Source organism: Aphanomyces astaci (genome assembly GCF_000520075.1).
Source record: "Aphanomyces astaci strain APO3 unplaced genomic scaffold supercont1.12, whole genome shotgun sequence".
Taxonomy (NCBI): domain Eukaryota; phylum Oomycota; class Saprolegniomycetes; order Saprolegniales; family Verrucalvaceae; genus Aphanomyces; species Aphanomyces astaci.
In genome coordinates this window covers 108,271-128,207 of record NW_009798275.1, presented here as the reverse complement: position 1 = coordinate 128,207, position 19,937 = coordinate 108,271, and the positions used below count along the sequence as shown (strand labels likewise).

At 54.4% G+C, this 19,937-nt stretch overlaps 10 protein-coding genes across 11 annotated transcripts; 6 read left to right on the top strand and 4 right to left on the bottom strand.

The window, feature by feature from the left end:
* The first annotated feature begins 238 nt into the window (after positions 1–238).
* On the top strand, positions 239–1,858 carry H257_06129 (hypothetical protein). Its single transcript, XM_009831243.1, has 3 exons — positions 239–1,036; positions 1,091–1,443; positions 1,512–1,858. Exons 1-3 carry the CDS (start codon positions 296–298, stop codon positions 1,720–1,722), a joined length of 1,305 nt encoding a protein of 434 aa, XP_009829545.1. The 5' UTR covers positions 239–295; the 3' UTR covers positions 1,723–1,858.
* Positions 1,859–2,028: 170 nt separating this feature from the next.
* On the bottom strand, positions 2,029–3,355 carry H257_06128. 2 transcript variants are annotated; one of them, XM_009831241.1, is made up of 8 exons: positions 3,254–3,355; positions 3,072–3,206; positions 2,993–3,021; positions 2,795–2,943; positions 2,663–2,738; positions 2,481–2,607; positions 2,276–2,432; positions 2,029–2,219 (listed from the first exon to the last, which is right to left on the bottom strand). In XM_009831241.1, exons 1-8 carry the CDS (start codon positions 3,333–3,335, stop codon positions 2,111–2,113), a joined length of 864 nt encoding a protein of 287 aa, XP_009829543.1. In that variant the 5' UTR covers positions 3,336–3,355; the 3' UTR covers positions 2,029–2,110. The 2 variants fall into 2 exon arrangements, with proteins under 2 accessions (XP_009829543.1, XP_009829544.1); XM_009831242.1 differs by having other exon boundaries at positions 2,029–2,432.
* Positions 3,356–3,559: 204 nt separating this feature from the next.
* On the top strand, positions 3,560–4,457 carry H257_06127 (hypothetical protein). Its single transcript, XM_009831240.1, has one exon. It carries the CDS (start codon positions 3,639–3,641, stop codon positions 4,419–4,421), a length of 783 nt encoding a protein of 260 aa, XP_009829542.1. The 5' UTR covers positions 3,560–3,638; the 3' UTR covers positions 4,422–4,457.
* A 659-nt stretch (positions 4,458–5,116) lies between these two features.
* On the top strand, positions 5,117–6,116 carry H257_06126 (hypothetical protein). The gene is made up of 3 exons (XM_009831239.1): positions 5,117–5,322; positions 5,381–5,473; positions 5,523–6,116. The coding sequence occupies exons 1-3, from the start codon at positions 5,184–5,186 to the stop codon at positions 6,041–6,043; spliced, it is 753 nt and encodes a 250-aa protein (XP_009829541.1). The 5' UTR covers positions 5,117–5,183; the 3' UTR covers positions 6,044–6,116.
* Positions 6,117–6,312: 196 nt separating this feature from the next.
* On the bottom strand, positions 6,313–7,423 carry H257_06125 (hypothetical protein). The gene is made up of 3 exons (XM_009831238.1): positions 6,966–7,423; positions 6,840–6,893; positions 6,313–6,769 (listed from the first exon to the last, which is right to left on the bottom strand). The coding sequence occupies exons 1-3, from the start codon at positions 7,347–7,349 to the stop codon at positions 6,380–6,382; spliced, it is 828 nt and encodes a 275-aa protein (XP_009829540.1). The 5' UTR covers positions 7,350–7,423; the 3' UTR covers positions 6,313–6,379.
* Positions 7,424–7,526: 103 nt separating this feature from the next.
* On the top strand, positions 7,527–9,166 carry H257_06124 (hypothetical protein). The gene is made up of 2 exons (XM_009831237.1): positions 7,527–8,428; positions 8,483–9,166. The coding sequence occupies exons 1-2, from the start codon at positions 7,643–7,645 to the stop codon at positions 9,089–9,091; spliced, it is 1,395 nt and encodes a 464-aa protein (XP_009829539.1). The 5' UTR covers positions 7,527–7,642; the 3' UTR covers positions 9,092–9,166.
* A 712-nt stretch (positions 9,167–9,878) lies between these two features.
* On the bottom strand, positions 9,879–12,684 carry H257_06123 (hypothetical protein; the record flags this gene model as incomplete). The annotated part of the gene is made up of 1 exon (XM_009831236.1): positions 9,879–12,684. The coding sequence occupies one exon, from the start codon at positions 12,682–12,684 to the stop codon at positions 9,940–9,942; it is 2,745 nt and encodes a 914-aa protein (XP_009829538.1). The 3' UTR covers positions 9,879–9,939.
* Positions 12,685–12,756: 72 nt separating this feature from the next.
* On the top strand, positions 12,757–15,605 carry H257_06122 (hypothetical protein). Its single transcript, XM_009831235.1, has 4 exons — positions 12,757–13,015; positions 13,069–14,964; positions 15,028–15,114; positions 15,192–15,605. The coding sequence occupies exons 1-4, from the start codon at positions 12,791–12,793 to the stop codon at positions 15,504–15,506; spliced, it is 2,523 nt and encodes an 840-aa protein (XP_009829537.1). The 5' UTR covers positions 12,757–12,790; the 3' UTR covers positions 15,507–15,605.
* Positions 15,606–15,620: 15 nt separating this feature from the next.
* On the top strand, positions 15,621–19,191 carry H257_06121 (hypothetical protein). The gene is made up of 3 exons (XM_009831234.1): positions 15,621–15,728; positions 15,791–15,832; positions 15,888–19,191. Exons 1-3 carry the CDS (start codon positions 15,645–15,647, stop codon positions 18,870–18,872), a joined length of 3,111 nt encoding a protein of 1,036 aa, XP_009829536.1. The 5' UTR covers positions 15,621–15,644; the 3' UTR covers positions 18,873–19,191.
* H257_06120 (hypothetical protein) lies at positions 19,060–19,919 on the bottom strand. Its single transcript, XM_009831233.1, has 6 exons — positions 19,869–19,919; positions 19,669–19,819; positions 19,430–19,621; positions 19,300–19,373; positions 19,176–19,245; positions 19,060–19,131 (listed from the first exon to the last, which is right to left on the bottom strand). Exons 1-6 carry the CDS (start codon positions 19,883–19,885, stop codon positions 19,087–19,089), a joined length of 549 nt encoding a protein of 182 aa, XP_009829535.1. The 5' UTR covers positions 19,886–19,919; the 3' UTR covers positions 19,060–19,086.
* Positions 19,920–19,937: the final 18 nt, after the last annotated feature.

Sequence of the window (19,937 nt, the reverse complement as noted above, 5' to 3'; positions counted from 1 at the left end):
CATACAACGATAAAGCTTATTACGTGGTAGTCTGTACATACTCTAGCTTTGGTCGACTTGAGCTTGATCACCGCGACTCGTATCCCATGTGGCTTCTCCTCATGGTGTCGTTGTACAGTTTTGCCCAAAAGGTGTTTCGTCGACGAACTTAACAGAGTCCATACAAATATGTAGTCTAATCGACGACTCGCATTTAAACGAGCATCAGGACTTCAAGTTGACGAAACAGGGTTTTGACCGAAAACCGAAAAGATCGCAGAAGCACCACACAATTGCTTCTTCCGCTCCACCCACCATGTACCGCAGCATTACCCGTGGCTTTAGCTCCCGCCGCGTCGTCGTGGTCGATGGCATTCGCTTGCCGTTCCACAAGTCCGGCACCGTCTACAGCGACCTGATGGCATACGACTTGATGCGCGATGCCATCAAGGGGCTCCTCGTCAAGACCGCGATCGATCCCGCCAAGATCGACTACGTTCTGTGTGGGACCGTCATCCAAGAAGTGCGCACGAGCAACATTGCTCGTGAAGCTGCGTTGGGTGCTGGGATCCCGAAGAATATCCCTGCTCACACGGTCACCCAAGCATGCATCTCGTCCAGCCAAGCCATTGCCACGGGGGCGGAAAAGATCCTTGCGGGTAACGCCGATATTGTGCTGGCCGGCGGCGTCGAGACGTTTTCGGACGTCCCCATTCGCTTTTCCCGCCCCATTCGCAAGCGTTTGATCAACTCTGCGAAGGCCTTGAAGGCTGGTCCGTTGGGCATTTTGAAGTTGCTTTCCGGCTTGAAGCTGAGTGATTTGGCGCCCGAAGCTCCGGCAATCAAGAACTTCCACACGAACGAAGTCATGGGCAACTCGTCGGACCGTCTGTCTGCCCGATTTGGCGTCACCCGAAAGGAAATGGACGAATTCTCCATCAAGAGCCACAAGAATGCCGCCAAGGCGCATGCAGAGGGCAAGTACGACGGCGAGATCATTCCGTACAAGGGCACGACGCTCGAAAACGGCATCAACCCCGACAGCAACTACGAAAAGGTGCGCCAGAAATCTTTCCTCCATCGCCAAATTATCTCATGCATGCTGATGTAGGTGTCGTCGTTGAAGCCGGCGTTCATCAAGCCCCACGGCACGCACACGGCGGCCAACTCGTCCTTCTTGACCGATGGAAGCGCCGCGACCTTGCTCATGTCCGAGTCGAAGGCGCTGGAGCTGGGCTACACGCCCAAGAGTGTCTTGGTGGACTCTGTGTTTGTCGGCGTGGACCCGTTCGAGCTGCTGCTCCTCGGGCCAGCCTACGGCATTGCCCAGATCCTCAAGAAGAACAACCTCACGCTGAACGACATTGACCACTTTGACATCCACGAAGCGTTTGCCGGCCAAGTGCTGGCCAACTTGAACGCGTTGGCCGACGCCGACTTCTGCAAGCAAGAGTTTGGATGGAGGTGCGAGATGTGTCTATCTTCCAAATGGCCCCTTATATATTCGTTTTGGTTCACTTTGCGGTTTGTAGTGACGCCGTGGGCAAGGTCAACCACGACAAACTCAACACGTGGGGAGGGTCGTTGGCACTGGGCCATCCGTTTGGGGCCACGGGCAGCCGCCTGGTGAACACGGGCTCGAACAAGCTGGTCAAGGAAGGAGGCAAGTACGCGCTGCTGGCCGCGTGCGCAGACAGTGGCTTGGCCTACGTTGGCCTGCTCCAAAAGTACGAAAAGAAGTAAACGCCAAGAAATAGTTCCCCGCAACATATTATTATTGGAAGAATCACGACTTTGCACTTAAGTTACATGTACAAGACGGGTCGCCGTTGCACACCGTCGGCAATCATGACCGAGAAACGTCGAACGTAAGTCCCAGTGATCCACAACAGATTCAAAGGAGTTGGTAGCACAGCTGGTTATGCAGTGTGCATGGGGATGGATGTCCACCCCCATCAAGTGGAACATGGCGGTCGGCGCTACATCCACATATCCTTCCTTCCAATATGGTTGCCGCTAGGATATTCCCAGCTGGCTGTGAGGATTGTATGGATACAGTAGAAGACATGCCACAACTTTTAGAAGTTCAGGGGCTACTTATCAGTGGTGGCGGAAGTCCGTCGAGCTAAGTTCATGCTTCCTTGCGCTGCATTTTCAATCGCTGAGCTTGATCGTCGGCAGCCATTCGCGCCATGTACTTTGTGTTGGTGTGGTGCACTGCATCGAGCACCCCCAGCACCCTAACTCCATCGTGAGTTGTCAGCAAAGAATAAATCTCGTCATGAAGAAGAAGCACCCAAAGTTTTCGCTGAACGTTTCATGGTGAAAGTCGTGGGCTTTGGGGCACGCCATAAAGGGAAAGTCGTAGCCAGAATGGGTTTGCACCGTGTTGATCAGCGCCACACAAAACCACGCGGTGGACGTTGTGACGTGGGAGCCCATCATTGCCGGTCCTACGTCATCGCCGTGTAATGGAATCATTGTACCCGCGAATGACGTACCCGCCATGAGAGGCAACACGTTCGACAGGGCCATCTCCATGGGGGTGCAGTAGATGGCGGCCACGCCCACGGGCGCCGTGAACTCGTGGTGTTTCTTGTGATACGCGGCGTAGAAAGGCTTGGTGTGCTACACAGTGTCATGATGGAAAACCATACACTGGAGATGTCGGGCACGACTGTACGAATAGCCGATGGGAGTAGTAAAAGAGCACTTCTTCGACGACGATGTAGGTACAGAATTCAACGACGACCGCTCCCCTAGGTCGACTTTTCATTGAGAAAACGATGGAGTGAAACGGTTTGGAGTAGTGTACCACGATGGAAGCGGACTCTGCGGCGACACGCCTCGCCATGGCAGGACGAGTTTGAAGAGGATGATCGACATGGGGAGGGACACAACCAGCAGATTGAACAAGGCCACTTTGACGGCTTTCCAAGTCATTTCACCCGACACAAACTTGTCCTAAGGGCAACAGGGAAGTCAGCCTCGGCAACAAGCATATTGCATTTACCGCTTGCACTTTGTACTTTTGGGCCCACGCTATCGATGGCAACTGTGAGATTGACTGTCGGAAACTACGACTATCGTACCAGGTTTGGTGAAATCTATCACCATCATGATGGCGGAATGTGTCCAAAACACGACAAAGGCCAGCGCCAATGACGACGGGTAGATTGCATCCGTTCCGTACACAGCGACCACGTTGTTGTGGAACCAGGCAGACTCTTCATATACGTCATCATGACGTCATGTGGGGTGGGTAGACACATACCGTACGCAGCTCGAACTGCCGCCAAGACACCCGTGGCCCATAGAGGCATCAGGATGGCATCCATCATTTCTCGCTTCATCATGGCAGGTGGCGATGTCAAAAAGATCTGTGAGAAAACGATGATTTCGGCCAACCCAGGGATCTGATTGGCCAAAACCGGTTGTGCTTCAACTTATACGGTTAAGTATCCGGACTCGTCTCACACTATTTCCAAACCAGTAGCCTGGAAATAGAGTGAGCTCGATGGTTGGCAGGGTCATTTTTATTGGTTGGTGGGTGTGCTTCCACTCATTGGTTGCCAATCAGAAGGCCATCTATATTAGTTTCTGTTGGGGGGAACCACCACCGCCGCCGTCACCTTCGTCGCTAAAGCTGCCGAGACAACATGCCTCAACATGAGCATATGGAAATGCACAAGAAGCGCCATGGTGTGCGGTACGATCACCATGAACGCGCGCGCAAGAAGGAAGCGCGTGAAGTCCATCGACGATCTGCGTTTGCGCAAAAGGTCCACGGGTTGCGCGCCAAGTTGTACAACCAGAAGCGATTCAAGGAAAAGGCCGCGATGAAGAAGACGTTGGCCATGCACAACGAACGTACCAACAAACACGCGAACGACGACAACATCCCCGACGGCGCCGTGCCGTCATACTTGTTGGACCGCGAGGGCGTGAGTCGTGCCAAGGTACTCAGTAACACAGTCAAGCAAAAGCGAAAGGAGAAGGCGGGCAAGTGGGACGTCCCGATCCCGAAAGTCAAGCCGATTGCCGATGACGAAATGTTCAAAGTGTTGCGATCGGGCAAGCGTCGCAACAAGGCGTGGAAGCGCATGATCACCAAAGCGACGTTCGTCGGCGAAAACTTCACACGCAAGCCGCCCAAATACGAACGCTTCATCCGGCCAGCCGCCATGCGCTTCAAGAAGGCGCACGTGACCCACCCCGAACTGAAGACGACGTTCCAGCTGGACATTTTGGGCGTCAAGAAGAACCCGTCATCGCCGCTGTACACGCAGCTGGGTGTTATGACCAAGGGGACGATCATCGAAGTGAACGTGAGCGAATTGGGCCTTGTCACCACCACAGGCAAAGTCGTGTGGGGGAAGTTTGCACAGGTGACCAACAACCCCGAAAACGACGGGTGTATCAATGCCGTGCTGTTGGTATAAACCATAATCGTGTAACGAGATTCTATATATTTTCCATTTGAAGTCGGTCGACTACATCAAGTGTTTCTGATTGTAAATACGTCACATGTGAACCTTGTGTTTGAAAACTGCCAGTTCCCCGGCAATTTACTGACCTTCTCAAAATCACTAACGTTAATTTTGCTACGTGATATTTCCTGTAAAGTTTCATAATCATAATGGAGCCTTTTGATCTGATTATATTGGGAATTTCTTGATGCATATCTTCTTATGTACCTACTGTACCTTTTCACACACAGTTGCCAATCAAAACACTTGCTAATACTGTAAATTACGCTTCGTGGATGAATGGCATGGTCGGCACCAAAGTGCCACAACAACAAACACAGCGGTAGTTCAGCTTAAATGTGATTTTTTCCTGTAGCAAAAGCACCTTCCAACAAGATATTCCCCGAATTATTTTCAGGGAAATTGTATTGGAAAATTCGTGTGGATTCGCAGTGCAAAATTTACGTTAAATTGGTGCTATTAGCGTTATTATAGTATGACTGACAGGTAAATCGTCCGGATAACGGTTATACATATGTACTACGTAGTACTAGTATACGGATAACCTTGTTTGGAAGTGAATGCTCTCCTCCGGATAAAACCGGTTGAGATCTTCCGAATTTCGAGTTTGAAATTAGGCCTTTTTCATTTGGTAAATCCCCCCTTTAGGAAAATACCTGGTTATATCCAACGTGCCATTTTGAGCCTCAGAGTTTCAAGGAAAGAAGAAGGAAGATGTCTCGACGATACGATGGCCGCACAACGACCTTCTCCCCCGAAGGACGACTCTTCCAAGTCGAATATGCTATGGAAGCTATCAACAACGCTGGGTCCGCTGTCGGGATCCTCGCAAAGGATGGCATCGTGATCGCTGGTTCGTTGACCGCATGACTGGATCCTGTGGGGGCAATGTACCCTGACATTCTGCGTAGCTGAAAAGAAGACCGTCTCCAAGCTGCTTGCGCCTGTCAAGACTAGTGAAAAAACAATGAAGTTGGACGATCACATCATCTGTGCCGTCGCGGGTACCTTATTCCATGACGATGCATTTGAATCACCAGCGCCACCATGTAGGGCTCACGTCGGATGCCAACATCCTGGTCAACTACGCGCGTCTGACTGCGCAGCGATACCAGCTGTCGTACCAAGAACATCAACCTTGTGAGCAACTGGTCCAAACAATCTGCAACTACAAGCAAGCGTACACCCAATTCGGCGGCCAGCGTCCGTTCGGCGTGTCGTTCTTGTATGCTGGGTGGGATCGCCACTTTGGCTTTCAATTGTATCACAGTGACCCGAGCGGTAACTACGGCGGATGGAAGGCGACGGCGATTGGCGCCAACAACCGCGCGGCGAAGAACCTGCTCAAATCCGACTATCAGGAAGACTTGTCGGTTGAAGAAGCGCTTAAGTTCTCAGTCAAGGTCATGGCCAAGACCATGGACACGACGACCCCCACCGCAGAAAAGCTCGAGTTTTCCACGTTGACCCGCAACGAACAGGGCAAGTTGGTCCACCGCTTGCTCACGGCGGCGGAAACCGAAGCCTTGCTCAAGGAAGTTGGCGCCCAAACCGCCGACTCTGGCGACATTTAGGACGTGCAGGCCAGTCTCTCTGCTGCGCATATCGCTTTAATCGTGCGTAATATGATTTCCCCGTCTCCGAGAACGTCTTTGCAGTGGGTTTCATCTTCAATCAAATGAACACTTACAAGTATGGATCACATAGGCCTCATATCAGTGGCCTTTAGATCAACCATGTCATCACAGTCTAATGTTGGTTCGGACGTAAGTCACGAATGGTGACGTGGCTTCCTCGACCTACACTCACTGCAGCTACTGGTAATGGCACTTGGGAGGATACTGCGAAGTAGGTCAATGTGGAGTTTCGGTACTAACTAGTTACGACATGTTCATGTGTGACATTCATATTTATCGGTGCAATGCGTCGGCGGCCACCCCCTTGGCCTTGTCGATCGTGCTTCCAACTTGTTGTTGTTGCGCCGAATCGACGGTGCTTTCAATTCCGTGCTGGGCCGAGTCAATCCCGCTGGACACGGAGTGCGAGATGTCTCGGATCATGGGAATGTTGCGCGTGTTGCTGCCGCTGCTACATGAACTCATATCCCACCCACAGATCCAACTAGCGCCGATCCACATGAGTACTGCAAACAGCACCAGCGCCAGAAGCTGGTACTTGATGTTTTTCCACCACAGAACGTTCTTGAGCTTGGTGGAACTTTGCTGGAACACGAGGGCGTCGTGGTGCAGCTTCTCGGTCTTGGTCACAAGGTCGTTCATCTTGACGCCGCGCTCGAGTAACTAATGCAGAATCGGGCGTTTCGTGGGTTTGGGATGTTCTTTTGCATGTAGAGAGAGTCGCGGTATGTACCCGATGTAAACTGTCGGCCATCTTGTTTTTTACTTCTTTCACTTGATCCGTGACCTATATAATATGGTGTGGGTAATTGCATTGCAGTCGCGGCAGGCAGTGCTGCTGCTGTACATGAACACTTACCACGTCAATCTTGGTTCGTATCTTGACGTTCTCGTACTTGGTCATGATGGCATGCAAGTACGATGCAAAGTCCTTGGGCGTCTTGCTCCGGTGACCACTTCGAGACAGAAACTCGTTCTTGGTCTCTTCCAGCATCGCATACGCAGCTTCGCGCTGGAACGTTTCGTCGCACATGCAAATGTACGTCAGACCATCAAACAAGTAGTAGTAGTACACGCGCTTGCCCATCGTAAACACGTTGCGGGTCTCGGTCGGATGTGCCTTGTCGACGATGTCGCGGAGCACGGCATGCGCAAACTTTGCCGGTTCCGTGTCGACCGGCTCGTCTGTGTATTCGCATAGCACAGCCAGGTCCCGGGCGATCATTGCATACGAGATGGGCATGCTGATGTTGCGCCGTCGTCGAGGACTTGACTTCTCCTTCGAGCTGTGTCGGCTCGTCGAAAGATCGGTTTCAGATTCAATAGCTTGTGATTGGTAAAAAAACAACACACGCCTCGGAGTGGGATTGGCTGCTTCTAACCGGATCCGGATGAGGTGGCTCAATCGTGCAACTGGATTGGATAAAAAGGACGCGAAGGAGCCAATCCGAATTGGGCACTTTCCCCACCACTAATGAAGCACTTCGGTCCCACACAGCATTTCGTTTTGGGGACAGTCAATTCCTTCGCCGCCTCATGTTGTCGAAGAGCATTCAACGATTGTCGCGAAGCTATGCTTCCAAGGCGGCTCCTTCTTCCTCGTTCCCCGCGTACGTCTTGAACGCGCCCGCGACGGAAGTCACGACGTTGGCCAACGGCTTGCGCGTGGCGTCGGAAGGCGGCCACGGTGAAACTGCCACGGTCGGCGTGTGGATTGGTGCCGGTTCCCGCTACGAGACGGAAGCCAATAACGGTGCCGCACACTTCTTGGAACACATGGCCTTCAAGGGCACGGCCAAGCGCACCCAGCAACAGTTGGAAGTCGAGATTGAAAACATGGGCGGCCACTTGAATGCGTATACTTCGCGCGAGCAAACCGTGTACTACGCCAAGGTGTTCAAGAAGGACGTGCCTCAAGCGTTGGACATCTTGTCGGACATCTTGCAAAACTCCAAGCTCGACGAAGCCGCCATCGAGCGTGAACGCGACGTCATTCTTCGCGAAATGGAGGAAGTGAACAAGCAACAAGAAGAAGTGATCTTCGACCGCCTTCACGAAACCGCGTTCCTCGGCAACGGCCTCGGTCGCACCATCTTGGGCTCGGAAGCCAACGTGCGCAGCTTGTCCAAGGGCGACCTCCAAGACTACATCGCCACCCACTACACCGCGCCCCGCATGGTGATTGCCGGTGCCGGTGCCGTCGACCACCAACAGTTGGTCGACTTGGCGCAGCATTCGTTCGGTAACTTGCCGACGGAACCCCGAGTGCCCGTGCCTGCGTTCGAACCCGTCAAGTTTGTCGGGTCAGACATTCGCATTCGTGTACGTCATGCAACCGCGCCGATTCCTCCATGTACTTATACATGTCTTCACTAGGACGACGACCTTCCGTTGGCTCACGTGGCCATTGGCTTTGAATCGTACGGATGGACCTCGGAGAACTCGTTCCCGTTGTTGGTCATGCAAACCTTGCTTGGCAGCTGGGACCGCACGTCGAGCGCGGGCCTGAACGCGTCGTCCAAGTTGAGCCAAGTGGTGGCCGAGCAGGAGCTGGCGCACTCGTTCATGACGTTCAACACGTCTTACCAAGACACGGGCATCTTCGGCGTGTATGCCGTCGCGGACAAGTACAAGCTGAACGACTTGACGTGGTACGTGATGGAAGCGTTGGTCCGCCTCGTGCACAAGACCACGGACGACGAAGTCGAGCGCGCCAAGACCCAGCTCAAGGCGTCGATCCTCATGCAGTTGGACGGGTCCTCCCCCGTCTGCGAAGACATTGGCCGCCAGCTGTTGGTGTACGGACGCCGCTTGACGCCCGCCGAGATCTTTGCGCGCATCGACGCCGTCGACGCCGCCGCGGTTCGCAAGACTGCTGACGACGTGATCAACGACAAGGAACATGCGCTGGCCGCCGTGGGTCCCATCCACGAGTTGCCCGACTACAACTTTATCCGTCGCCGCTCGTACTGGGTGTCGCGTTAAGTACCAACGCCGTCCATGTATGTCGACCACGTACCGCGATATAAAGAAATTAAATCAACACACCCCCAAACGTCAGTGTCGTTGGATCGTAGACTCCATCCTTGTGGTATCCAGTTATTTTAATACTAGTAGTTGGATGTGTACCCACGTCATCTAATAAAATTTCCAAATGGCCAAATCGAAGAGTGTTGGTTTTATTATTTAACTTACAATTAATATAGTTAAACCCAAAACCCAAATACGTTAAATACCGATTTCATGCGTTTTATCACTGCAATATGGGAGGTTAAAGGTCCCAACTGCCTCCGGATAATATATACGGATAAGAGTCACATACAAAAATCAAGATACATCTCAGCGGCCCACCTATGGCCAAGCCCCTGTAAAGTACCGCTAACGTTATTGTCGATTTTTTATACAAATTTGGGGAGGGGGTGCGTGCAATCGAATCGCGCCGACCAAACCGATCCACAATCGATCTGATTGGTTGAATTTCATTGAGAAGGTTTTGATTGGCTAATAATTTTGAGCTCATCTGAGGTAGCCAATCAAATCGATTAAAATTCCAACGAGAAACCACGCCATAACACGAAATTTCACACAATAGGTTAACAGTAAATATCTATTCATCACCAAATTTGAATCGGAGACGTAGAATTTCTTCACCACATTGATTCTACGTCTCAATTTGCTGAAATTTTGAGTAATGAATACTAGTATGAAATAGGAGTCAGAAAATTTTGTAAAAAGTTGGTAGTTTATAGGTGGCGTGCACCATAGCTCCCGTAGTTTGGAGTTTAACAGGCTTACTACGTAGTACTTGGGCTAACTTACATTAGTAGTGGTTACTATTGACGTGGCAGAGTGTCGGACCGGAGCAGTGCTGGCTTGACCCACGAACTTTCACCGGTTTTGACATTGTAATAATAGCTGGCTTGCGATTCCTCGTCCACAAACTTGTGATATGTGGAAGCGATCAAGCCGACCAGTCGACGTCGAGCGAGTCGAGCTCGAAACAGACCTTGCAATTTCGTAGCGGCAGCTTGGAGTTGCTGGACGGGGTTGAGGCCGACGAGGAAGGCCCTCGGGTCGCCCCCTCGTTTGCGGGGATTCGTTGGGTAACGCACCTGTGTCTCATCAACGAGGTCGCTTGTGCCCAGGAGCACTGGCTTGACCCACTGACTTTCGCCAGTCTTGGTGTTGTAGTAGTAAAACTGCTGCGAGTCGGTATCCAGCACCCGTTGATAAGTTTGAGCGATGAGATGGCGAAGGCGGCATCTGGCATTGCGTGTGCGATATAGCCCTTGGATTTTAGTGGCGGCGACTTCAACTCGGCGAGGAGTTGATAATGTTGTCAGCTTGGGGGAACGTTGTTGACTGACTCGGGGGCGGGGGGTATTCTGGGGCGGCGGGACCAACTCTTCCATGTCGCCAGTGCCAAGCAAGATAGGCTTACCCCATTGACTCTCGCCAGTCTTGGTGTTAAAGTAGTAAAATTGCTGGGAGTCGACGTCGAGCACCTTTTGGTACGTTTGAGCGATGAGATGGCGAAGGCGGCGTCTGGCGTTGCGTGTTCGAAACAGCCCTTGGATTTTAGTGGCGGCGACTTCAATTCGGCGAGGGGTTGGTAAGGTGTTCAAGGCAGTTGAAGGGAGGGCGGTGGTGACGTTTGACACGGAGGCAATAGGTTCAGGGACGTCGGCGGCACCGAGTAATGTTGGCTTGGTCCAGTGACTCTCCCCAGTCTTGGCATTGTAATAGTAGCACATGTTGGCGTCAGCGTCAAACACTTTTCGATACGTTTGCGCGATCAAGTGGCGGAGGTGGCGGCGGGCGTTGCGAGTGCGGAAGAGCCCTTGGATTTTCACGGCGGCAACGTCCTTCCGTCGAGCCGTGGGAAGGAGGCCATCGTACGGACTTGTTTTGGTTGCCAGTCGTCGGGGTTCCTTTAATGTCGAGGAGGACGCGTGATGAATCATGTCGCCAGTTCCCAACAATGCAGGCTTAGCCCACTGACTGGCGTTCGTCTTCGCGTTGTAGTAGTACCACTGGTTGGTGTCTGGGTCCAGGACCTTTTGATATGTTTGCGCGACAAGCAGCTTGAGCTTTTTCGTCGCCAGGTTCGTTCGAAACAGTCCTTGGATTTTCACAGCACACAATTGCACTCGACGAGGCGTGTCCATGTCGTTCAGGTTCAGTTTCGGCCGTCGTGGCTTTGTGGTGTTAGCTGCAGCAGCTGGTTTCCACAGCTTTGGCCGCGTCCATTGACTCACTTGTGTTTTCGCATTGTAGTAAAACGTCATATTCGTAGCCGGGTCGACGCATTCTTTAAATGTGGACGACACGAGCAATTGCAGCCGTCGCTTGGCTTGTCGAGACCGAAAGAGCCCCTGCAGTTTGGTCGCGGCGGCATTCCGCTGCAACGCCACTGCCCTGGCTTTGTCCAGCACCATCCGCTGAATGGCCTCAAGTACACGCCGCCACTTGGCTTTGATGCCGCGGTACCATCTCTGGATGCATGTGGCGCACGCGCCGAGGTGGTGCACGGGATGTGGACTAAAATGTACCGGAAATGGCTGGCTGTACACGCCTCGACTGAAATCGCCCACGAATTCCAAGCACGCGTGTGAGTCTATGACTTTGCGGTCGTAAAAGTAGAAAAATTGCCCCGGAAAAACGTCGTGGGCGCGCTTCACGTAGCGGTAGCGGAGGTACCCGCGACAGATTTTCATTCGCAGCCGACCCCGCATCATCTGGCGCTGGCGTTGCCGACGGTACCACGCCTGAACCCGACTGGCTGCAGCGAGTCGACGTGCACGAGCGAGTTCCTCGATGCCCTCAAGGCGTTGGATGTGCAATTTCGTGTGGTTAACCGCGGTTTCATTAAGACCGAGTTGGACCAACTGGCCTCGGACGCGAGAAAGGGCGGCTTTGTCTAGCGCCAGGGCGCGCTCGAGGTCTCGTTTCGATTTGCATGCAAACTTGAATACGTCGTCGTCTTGAAAGGCGTGGGCTTGGGCTTGAGCTTCCATGTGTGCGAGAATTTGGGCGTTTGCGGCGATTTCGGCTGCCAGCATCGCTTCTTTCGCCTCGAGTTCTGCCGATGCTTTTTCGAATGTTTGCCCCCAAATTAAGTTGACTTGGGGGGCTGTTGATAACGTCACTTTGGGAGCGGACCATGCATCAACAGAAGCTGCAGACGACTGGAGTAGTGGCAACAACGTGGCTTCTCGGGGTCGCTTATACGACTTCCGGTGATTTCTTGCTCGAGGCGGAGGGTTGTTGATATCTTCTTGTTGATTCTCGTTTAGCTCGTGCTCGTGGATTGGCTTCGCTGGAACTTTGACGCTAGGTAGTGCTTGACTGCCCCAGAACCAGGCTTGGGTCCCATTCGACGATTCTGGAGCATTCAAAGTAGTTTGGAGGTCAAGTTTGTGTTGAGCGAGATGTGGCTTGGTTCGCTTGGTGGACTTTTTCACGTGCAGCTTTTGGCCGCACTGGTCGCAGAATTTAAAGCTGGGGGGACAGGCTGCACGACACTTTCGGCATTCGATCGTGGCCTCAGCCCCCGTTGTGGCGGCTTTGCGGCCCATGCTGGATGACCTTCGACAGTTACATTCAGTTTCACATGGTGTCATTGTACCGGCTAAATATACCAGTTCCCCCTCCACGTGTCCCCCACAAGGGAATTTCATCGCGATGGCACCCACAGTTGATTCATTGGGGCGTCAATTCACGCGCGTTCAGGTCGCTCCTGGCAAGTTGGGCATTGGGCTGGTAGAAAATGCTGCTGCGGGGGGAGTTTATGTTGGTCAGTTTGAAGCCGTTCGAGGGACCATGCACGTTCACCAAGACTTGGTCCGGACTGGCGACCGCCTGATCGAGCTGAATGGACAAACGCTGGAACATCAGTCGTTGAGCGAGGTAGAGTTCCCTATAGTCTTGAATGGGGTACAACCCAATCCGAAATCCGGTAGGTGATTTCACTTCTTCTTGCCACCCACGACAAGCCACGGGACCTCGTATTTTCACGAACTCCGTCTAGCCTTGTGCGAGGCCCGTATGACGTGGGCAAAATTGTCCAAGTGGAGGTGTCGCCTGGTCCGTTAGGGTTGCATCTTCATCAGTCCATCGGTTATTGCGCCATCGTGGACACTGTCCTCGACACGAGTCCGTTAAAGGGACACGCAGGGGTCCATTGTGGGAGTCGCGTCATTCGAATCAACGACCAGGATGTGTCCACTAAATCCCGCGAGGCGGTGGTCGCGCTACTTGGCCAGCTTAAAGACCAGAAGAAATCCATCGAGTTTTACAGCATGGCACCGCCCACGTGCACCGCGTTGGTTCAAGTGGAAGTTCCAACTGGGTCTAGTGTCCAACTGGAGCACTTGACAGTGACGAGAGTCGCTTCTGTCGATGAACTGCGTGTGGGTGACGTCGTGGTGGCTGTCAATGAGGTCGACCTCACGACATTAGACGCCACGAAGGCACTGGCAGTGTGGAACGCTACACCATTCCCAAAACGAGTTGTCAGCTACCGGACTCAGAGCCCCCTGCTTGCGACGACACCTTCGCAGCAAGCATCCCCCTATAGCCCCACCAGCATCGAAGTGATCATCGCAGACTCGTCCCTGGGTTTGAATGTGGACAGCTCTGAGGGGAAACATGTCCTGATCACGGGGTTTGCCACCCCCGCCGATGCTCAACGATCATACTATCAGCCTCATCGTGACACCCTTCCAGGACGTTTCGTGGCAAGTGTCAACGGCATCGACGTGAGCTCGTTCCCTCGCGACGACGTGCTTGGGCTGTTGGGCAAATTGACGTTGGTGCCAAAGACAATCGCACTGGTTACATCGGATGACATGGCAGCATTACACGCCAAGGCGTTCCGGGTCATGGTGGACGTCGCCCCAGGCTCCCTCGGCGTTGATTTCGATGGCAACTGTACAAACAGCACCGTGTTGTCCGGGTTTCGCCCTGTAAATGGATCCCCCGGTGCTCTCGAACGCAGTGGCGTGGTCGGTCCCGGCAGCGTCCTTGTGGCTGTCAACCACCTGAACGTGTCACGCCTCCCGCTGCATCAAACCATCGACCTGCTCAAGAAACTCACAGACGTTCCGAAACGACTCACGTTCGTTCGAGGCGGCACATCCTCGTCCGTGCTCACGCAGCCGTTCATTGACGTGTCCGTCCCCCCAGGTTCCATTGGCGTGGCCTTGAACAGCTCGATTGCGTCGAGCACAGTCGTGCAAGGGGTCACCCCTGGCAGTGCCGTCGACGAATTCAGTGGCATTCGTCCTGGTTCAGTCCTCGTGGCAGTTGACGGCTTTGACGTGACCACTTTACCGCTCGCCAAGACCACCGAGCTCTTGCGTGCGCTGTCTGGACATCGCAAAGTGCTGTCGTTCACGACGTCGGAGCCGATCGGGTGGCCAACATCGTGTGTGGCCGTGGCAGTTCCTCCGGGCCCACTTGGTCTTGAATTCGACAGCGCAGTCGCCGAGGCCGCCATCGTCCAAGGGTTTGCGCCCGTGCCAACCTCACCGGACAGAGTGGGCGTTATCCAGTTGCATGGAGGCGTGGCATTGGGCAGTCGGCTCGTGGCCGTCGATGGCGTAGACGTTCGGTCCAAGTCTCTGATGGACATCACGGCGTTCCTCAGAGATGTGGGGAAAGCGGCCAAGACGCTGCGCTTTATACTTCCCCATGGAGCCCCGTCATCCCCGAAGTCGAGCCCTCCGATGGCGCCGCTGCCAAGGCAACACTCGTTGGAAATCCTCCAGAAACAAATTAGTTTGACCGACGATCCAGTCCAAGCGATGCATCAGCGCAGGGTCAGCGACACCACCGACAGTCCGCCGTTGTTGCGGGTATGTTGACCTATGCCTAGGATATTCTACCTGCCCGAGCTGTTCCTCATGTATGTGCCGTAGCGCGTGAGTTCCCTGTCATCCGATGCAAGTGCGGAAGGCGCTCCAGGATCACCTACTCGGTTGACGCGAGAATACCAAGTCCGAACGGTGCGACCTCATGTATATACAGTAGTGTTGTCATACTGAAATGTGTTCCGAGTATGTACTCATCCTATTGACGATAGTTTTCGTGGCTGGGCAAGTTGAAAGCCCATGTGCTCGTACTAGACAAGGACCAGAAGAACATGCTCGTGCATGAATGGGACGGCAAGCTAAAGTCCATCAACTACACGCATCAAGCCGTGTCGTCCTTCACACGAGTGACAAAGGGCAAGGCCGGCTTCAGCAAGAAGCACGCTGCCTCTGACATCGACGACAACTTGTGCTTGTCCATCGGTGCGGACAAGTCGAAGTCCTACGACTACATTGCCACGTCCACGGAGGACCGAGATGCGCTCGCAGGGCTAGTTGAGTCGCTCATCCGCACCAAGGCCACGTAGTGCATTTGATTATGGTTTCATAATTTCGTTTTATCCGGAACCGTATAAACCTACCAAGGTGAATAATTATTCTGGAATTGTTTGGTGAAATAAGAATCATCATTGTGATATCTGGCTGGAGGCGACGCGGTCATTGTCATGTCGAGGAAACGTCGCATCCCGCTGTCCAAGGCGCCAGAGTCCCACCTCTTTGAAGCGGACTACGACTGCTGGGTCAATGTTGTACGTTGCGATGACGCTCATGAGGTACATGCAAGTCGCATGCATTGACACTTGTATTATAGGTCCGGCTGCGTCAATGGGTGTCGTCAGTGGATGAATACCAGGTACTGTTCTTGCCTGACTTGGCTCTCTTATCGCTGAGCTATGGGATTGTCGTAGCAACCGCGCCACCAAACGCCCACTCTACTGCTCGTGCTGTCACCCATCTCGATCATCCTCAAAGTGGAACCGATCATCCATTCAGGCCAAGTGGTCGCGTCGGACTTCGAAGTGCTCCGCACGTCCCTCGCGCCCAATTCTCGGGTGTTTTGTCCGTTGAAGTACGAAGGCCTTCTCTGCGAAGGTCTCGGCGCCGCCGCCGGCAGCCTCAACCTCACGATTGTGGGTCGTCCCGACTCGGAAACCCCGCGTGCGTTTGCCGAGATCGCCGACCAGTTCGCGACCAACATTCCATCTCGTTGCGCGCTATGTGACGGCACCGAGATGAACACTCCCTTTTCCGGCGAGGCAGCGCGGCCGTGCGTGTGCGCCGGCATGGAAGCGATTCCTGGTGTCACAGATGCCATTTTGCATTCAGCGTTCGACACGGCCAGCCGCTTCTGGGCCGCCACGCCGTGGCTGCACATGCGCATCAACCACGTACTCCGCGTGGAAGTCGCCGGGTCTCCTTTCAGGTTCGTCCAGATTCTGGGCGGCACCGGGTGCTGCGACGTCGCGGTGATGGTGCACACCCACTGGGACGACGTCCAGAACGAGAACTGGTCCGTGGGCACTATGCACATGAACTCGCAAGGGTGCTACTCGGTCGTGAAAGCCGAGTTCCAACCGCCCGACCAGTGCTGCCGCTCGTGGAAAGACTTGGATTACATCGACGCCCAAGCCCGCCTTGGCCGCCCACTCGCCCTACCCGACCCGACCAACTCAGACCCCGTCACCCAGCCGGTGCTGCCGCTCTTCACCCGCATCTCCATCAAGCGCAAACCCGGCACCTCCGACTTGGACGTGCGCCAAGTGTCGGCCACGCTCGAAGAAATTGCGTACCTCCAAGTGGCCATGTGGACTGTCGTGACGCTCTTGACGGATCGGTTGCTGCTGGCCGTGCCGCACTCCCCCGTTGGCGACTACCGCAAGTTTTACGCGTTCGAGACGACGCTGTCATTGCCGGAGACCCTCTCGCTGCCTCTGACCATGCGCGAGGTATCTGTGACGTTTCCCGCCGTGACAGACGTGTCAGCTCTGAGCGACTTGCAAGCGGTGGGCGTCGAGCGGGTTCAGAAACCATCGGACGCCATGGCCAAGCAGAAGAAGAAGAAGAAGAAGAAGCCGGCCAAGACGGACACTGGACACGGTTGCTCCCCCGCCGAAACCAACGCATTCGATGGCGTTCTCAACAACCATGACCACATGGACGTGGCGGCGCTCGGTCGCATGCGCGATATCATGACAAAGAAGGCGACGGCCAATGGGTTTTACCAAAGGGGACTGTACCGTGAAGCGTACGCCCACTACTCGACCGTGCTGGACGAGTACCACAGCTTTCGGGCGTCGCTGGCCCCGCCCCTCCAACGGGACCCCCAGATCGTCCTCAACGGCGACAACTTGTACTCGAATCGGGCCCAAGCCGCGCTCAAACTCGAGTGGTTCCACAAGGTCGTGGACGACTGCAACCACGTGATCCCGTTCATGGTGTCCCAGTGCTCCAACACGTACGTAGTGCGATGTCTGCACGCCCGCGCACGCGCGTACGCTGCCCTGCACTTGTACGACAGTTCGTTTGACGACTGGCATGTGCTGGCGATCGAGGCGCAAAAGCAGCCAATCAAAGCCGGACGTGCGGCGTCATCGTCGTGGTCGGACGTCCCCCCCAAGGCGTACTTGGCGGACGAGGGCCAGAAAATCCAGGCCAAACTCGCGGCGTGCACGGTGGACGGACGGTGGCGGATCATGGGCACGAGCGGGACGCACCTCACGCGCTTCTTCCACTCGACGGTGCTGCATCCGGACGGTACGGGGCTGCTCGTGTTCGGGGGGCGGTCCACCACGATGTTTGGTACGGAGGACAACGACGTCCAGATTCACGTGTACGACTTCAAGACGCAGGGGTGGAAGGATGTGGCGGGCGTCGGCCAAGTGCCTCCTTGCCTCGCTGGGCACAGCGCCGTCGTGTACGATCGGTGCATGTACGTGTTTGGCGGCACGCCGCTCAACGACGACTTGGTGGATGACCACGAACGGCACGGGTCGTTGTACCAGCTCAACGTCGACACATTTGAGTGGAAGCGGTGGCGCATGCCCGACGAACCCGCCAGTCGAAACGAACACACGGCGAGTGTGCACCAGCACCAAATGATCCTCGTGGGCGGACTCACGTGCTCGTCCGCGACCGCCGTCGGCCGCATCGACGTGTTTAACTTCCAGACGAAAACGTGGTCTGTGCTTGCGCAACGCGGGACGGACCTGGCACCGCCGCCGTCGCTGTCCCTCCACACATCATGGATTCATGGCCACAAACTGTTTGTGTTTGGCGGCAAGGCCGACACGGCCGACTTTTACGAGTACCAGCGCACGCTCTACACGCTCGATCTGGCGTCACACACGTGGCTCCCATCGCCGCCGCCGTCCTCTTCTTCGATGCTGCCGCCCATCTTGCCAGGGCCTCGCAGCGAAAGCCAAGCGATTGTCATGGACAACACCATGTACCAGTTTGGAGGGTACGCAGAACTCCCCGTGGGCTCCAAGTACTACGGCGACGGCTACCGCCTCACCCACCACGCCGACGGCACCGCATCATGGGCCAAGTTGAACGCATCATCCATTGCAGTGCCGTGGCCGAGCTCCCGGGCGGCGTGCACGCTGACGTTCGATCCCCACCGCAAGCGCGCCATCTTGTACGGCGGGTATGAAACCATGCGCAATGATATTGTGTACGGGGACATGTGGGAGCTCAACCTGTGTGACGACAAGCAGCCGAATCGGAAAAACGACGAAGGAACGCCGTTAAATGCGACAGTGTGCGGCAGCTGCGGCGCCCAGGGCAAGTGGAAAAAGTGCGCGCGGTGCAACGCCATGGCCTACTGCTCACAGGCGTGCCAGAAACGACACTGGCCTGTGCACAAGACGTCATGTCGTCGCAAGAGCAGTTAACGGAGGCAACGGAACAGTGAATGCGTCACAATGCGCGACAAGGTTTAGATGCAAATGTGTTGGGGGGTTGCTTCTTGGAGGGTGGGCACGCCTTGTGCTATGCTTTAGACAGGGTTGTGTGACAAGGTTTGGTTATGGTGCCATGTGCAAGACGAACGTTGGACTCTGTCGCAGTAACCATGCAAAAGATGTAAAGCAATTGCATATATTCAGGTTATGTTTCCACTTGAGCTTTCATGTCGCGAAATTCGTTCAAGATCTATCATATAAGGCTAGCATCCAGTTCAACGTCGAGAGTCTTACGATGGAAATGTTGGCGCAGGCGTCGCGCAAGTGTCGGGTCTCTTTGGAGCCGGTGAACACGACTTTGCCACTAGCATGTACGTGATGCATGGGACCTCGTGAAGAAGGAGAAGCATTGATGTACCTGGCGAAGATGAGGATGTGGACCTTGGGCTTGGCCATTCGAAACACCAGGGCCGGGTACAGTTCGGGCTCGTACTACATCGTGTGTAGTGCCAACCAGAATGAGGTCTTGTGCACGCTGGCAGACATACCGTGGTGACGTCGGGGTATCGCAAGGCCAGTTCCTCGACGAGGATGCGGAAACCAGCGTCCGCGCGGCCGATAACGTTTTCCAATTGAAAATCGCTCAACGACACGTGGAAATCAATGTGCTTGAGCAGCTGGGCGACCTTTTGGGCCGCTGCCTTGAGCCCTTCTTCGGTGGACTGGCCCGTGCACACCACCTACAGTAGCATTGGACAAGGATGGCGGCAACATGGGAAGGAACTACTTTGCCAGACGGAAATAGCATCGCAGACGACTTGGGGTGGGTCAACTTGAGCAACACACAGTTTTTCCTCATTTCAGCACGTTTGTTGGTCTTATTCACGACGTCTTGCAGGACAATCTTGTTCCCAAGACGCCCGCTCCCAACCATGTTCCTGTGGATAACCACATCGTCAAAGTTGGCGCAATGACATCATGCCTTACACGATGGCAACTTCCATGTCGCTCTCGCTCGGATGTTGCTTTCTGTTGGAAGTGGTAGATTATCCGGTG

What these genes read in the sequence shown, in the direction of transcription:
- H257_06129 (XM_009831243.1), top strand. Translation starts at nt 296, where the DNA reads ATGTACCGCAGCATTACCCGTGGCTTTAGCTCCCGCCGCGTCGTCGTG. An exon ending in CCGACAGCAACTACGAAAAG is followed by an intron (nt 1,037 to 1,090) that starts GTGCGCCAGAAA and finishes ATGCTGATGTAG; the next exon opens with GTGTCGTCGTTGAAGCCGGC. An exon ending in AAGCAAGAGTTTGGATGGAG is followed by an intron (nt 1,444 to 1,511) that starts GTGCGAGATGTG and finishes TGCGGTTTGTAG; the next exon opens with TGACGCCGTGGGCAAGGTCA.
- H257_06128 (XM_009831241.1), bottom strand. Translation starts at nt 3,335, where the DNA reads ATGATGAAGCGAGAAATGATGGATGCCATCCTGATGCCTCTATGGGCC. An exon ending in GGCAGTTCGAGCTGCGTACG is followed by an intron (nt 3,207 to 3,253) that starts GTATGTGTCTAC and finishes ACGTATATGAAG; the next exon opens with AGTCTGCCTGGTTCCACAAC. An exon ending in AAAAGTACAAAGTGCAAGCG is followed by an intron (nt 2,944 to 2,992) that starts GTAAATGCAATA and finishes TGTTGCCCTTAG; the next exon opens with GACAAGTTTGTGTCGGGTGA.
- H257_06127 (XM_009831240.1), top strand. Translation starts at nt 3,639, where the DNA reads ATGCCTCAACATGAGCATATGGAAATGCACAAGAAGCGCCATGGTGTG.
- H257_06126 (XM_009831239.1), top strand. Translation starts at nt 5,184, where the DNA reads ATGTCTCGACGATACGATGGCCGCACAACGACCTTCTCCCCCGAAGGA. An exon ending in GGATGGCATCGTGATCGCTG is followed by an intron (nt 5,323 to 5,380) that starts GTTCGTTGACCG and finishes CATTCTGCGTAG; the next exon opens with CTGAAAAGAAGACCGTCTCC. An exon ending in CATCATCTGTGCCGTCGCGG is followed by an intron (nt 5,474 to 5,522) that starts GTACCTTATTCC and finishes GCCACCATGTAG; the next exon opens with GGCTCACGTCGGATGCCAAC.
- H257_06125 (XM_009831238.1), bottom strand. Translation starts at nt 7,349, where the DNA reads ATGCCCATCTCGTATGCAATGATCGCCCGGGACCTGGCTGTGCTATGC. An exon ending in TACGAACCAAGATTGACGTG is followed by an intron (nt 6,894 to 6,965) that starts GTAAGTGTTCAT and finishes CATATTATATAG; the next exon opens with GTCACGGATCAAGTGAAAGA. An exon ending in TGGCCGACAGTTTACATCGG is followed by an intron (nt 6,770 to 6,839) that starts GTACATACCGCG and finishes ATTCTGCATTAG; the next exon opens with TTACTCGAGCGCGGCGTCAA.
- H257_06124 (XM_009831237.1), top strand. Translation starts at nt 7,643, where the DNA reads ATGTTGTCGAAGAGCATTCAACGATTGTCGCGAAGCTATGCTTCCAAG. An exon ending in GGTCAGACATTCGCATTCGT is followed by an intron (nt 8,429 to 8,482) that starts GTACGTCATGCA and finishes TGTCTTCACTAG; the next exon opens with GACGACGACCTTCCGTTGGC.
- H257_06122 (XM_009831235.1), top strand. Translation starts at nt 12,791, where the DNA reads ATGGCACCCACAGTTGATTCATTGGGGCGTCAATTCACGCGCGTTCAG. An exon ending in ACAGTCCGCCGTTGTTGCGG is followed by an intron (nt 14,965 to 15,027) that starts GTATGTTGACCT and finishes TATGTGCCGTAG; the next exon opens with CGCGTGAGTTCCCTGTCATC. An exon ending in GAGAATACCAAGTCCGAACG is followed by an intron (nt 15,115 to 15,191) that starts GTGCGACCTCAT and finishes TATTGACGATAG; the next exon opens with TTTTCGTGGCTGGGCAAGTT.
- H257_06121 (XM_009831234.1), top strand. Translation starts at nt 15,645, where the DNA reads ATGTCGAGGAAACGTCGCATCCCGCTGTCCAAGGCGCCAGAGTCCCAC. An exon ending in ACGACTGCTGGGTCAATGTT is followed by an intron (nt 15,729 to 15,790) that starts GTACGTTGCGAT and finishes CTTGTATTATAG; the next exon opens with GTCCGGCTGCGTCAATGGGT. An exon ending in CGTCAGTGGATGAATACCAG is followed by an intron (nt 15,833 to 15,887) that starts GTACTGTTCTTG and finishes GGATTGTCGTAG; the next exon opens with CAACCGCGCCACCAAACGCC.
- H257_06120 (XM_009831233.1), bottom strand. An exon ending in GATACCCCGACGTCACCACG is followed by an intron (nt 19,374 to 19,429) that starts GTATGTCTGCCA and finishes CACACGATGTAG; the next exon opens with TACGAGCCCGAACTGTACCC. An exon ending in CACATCCTCATCTTCGCCAG is followed by an intron (nt 19,246 to 19,299) that starts GTACATCAATGC and finishes CGTACATGCTAG; the next exon opens with TGGCAAAGTCGTGTTCACCG.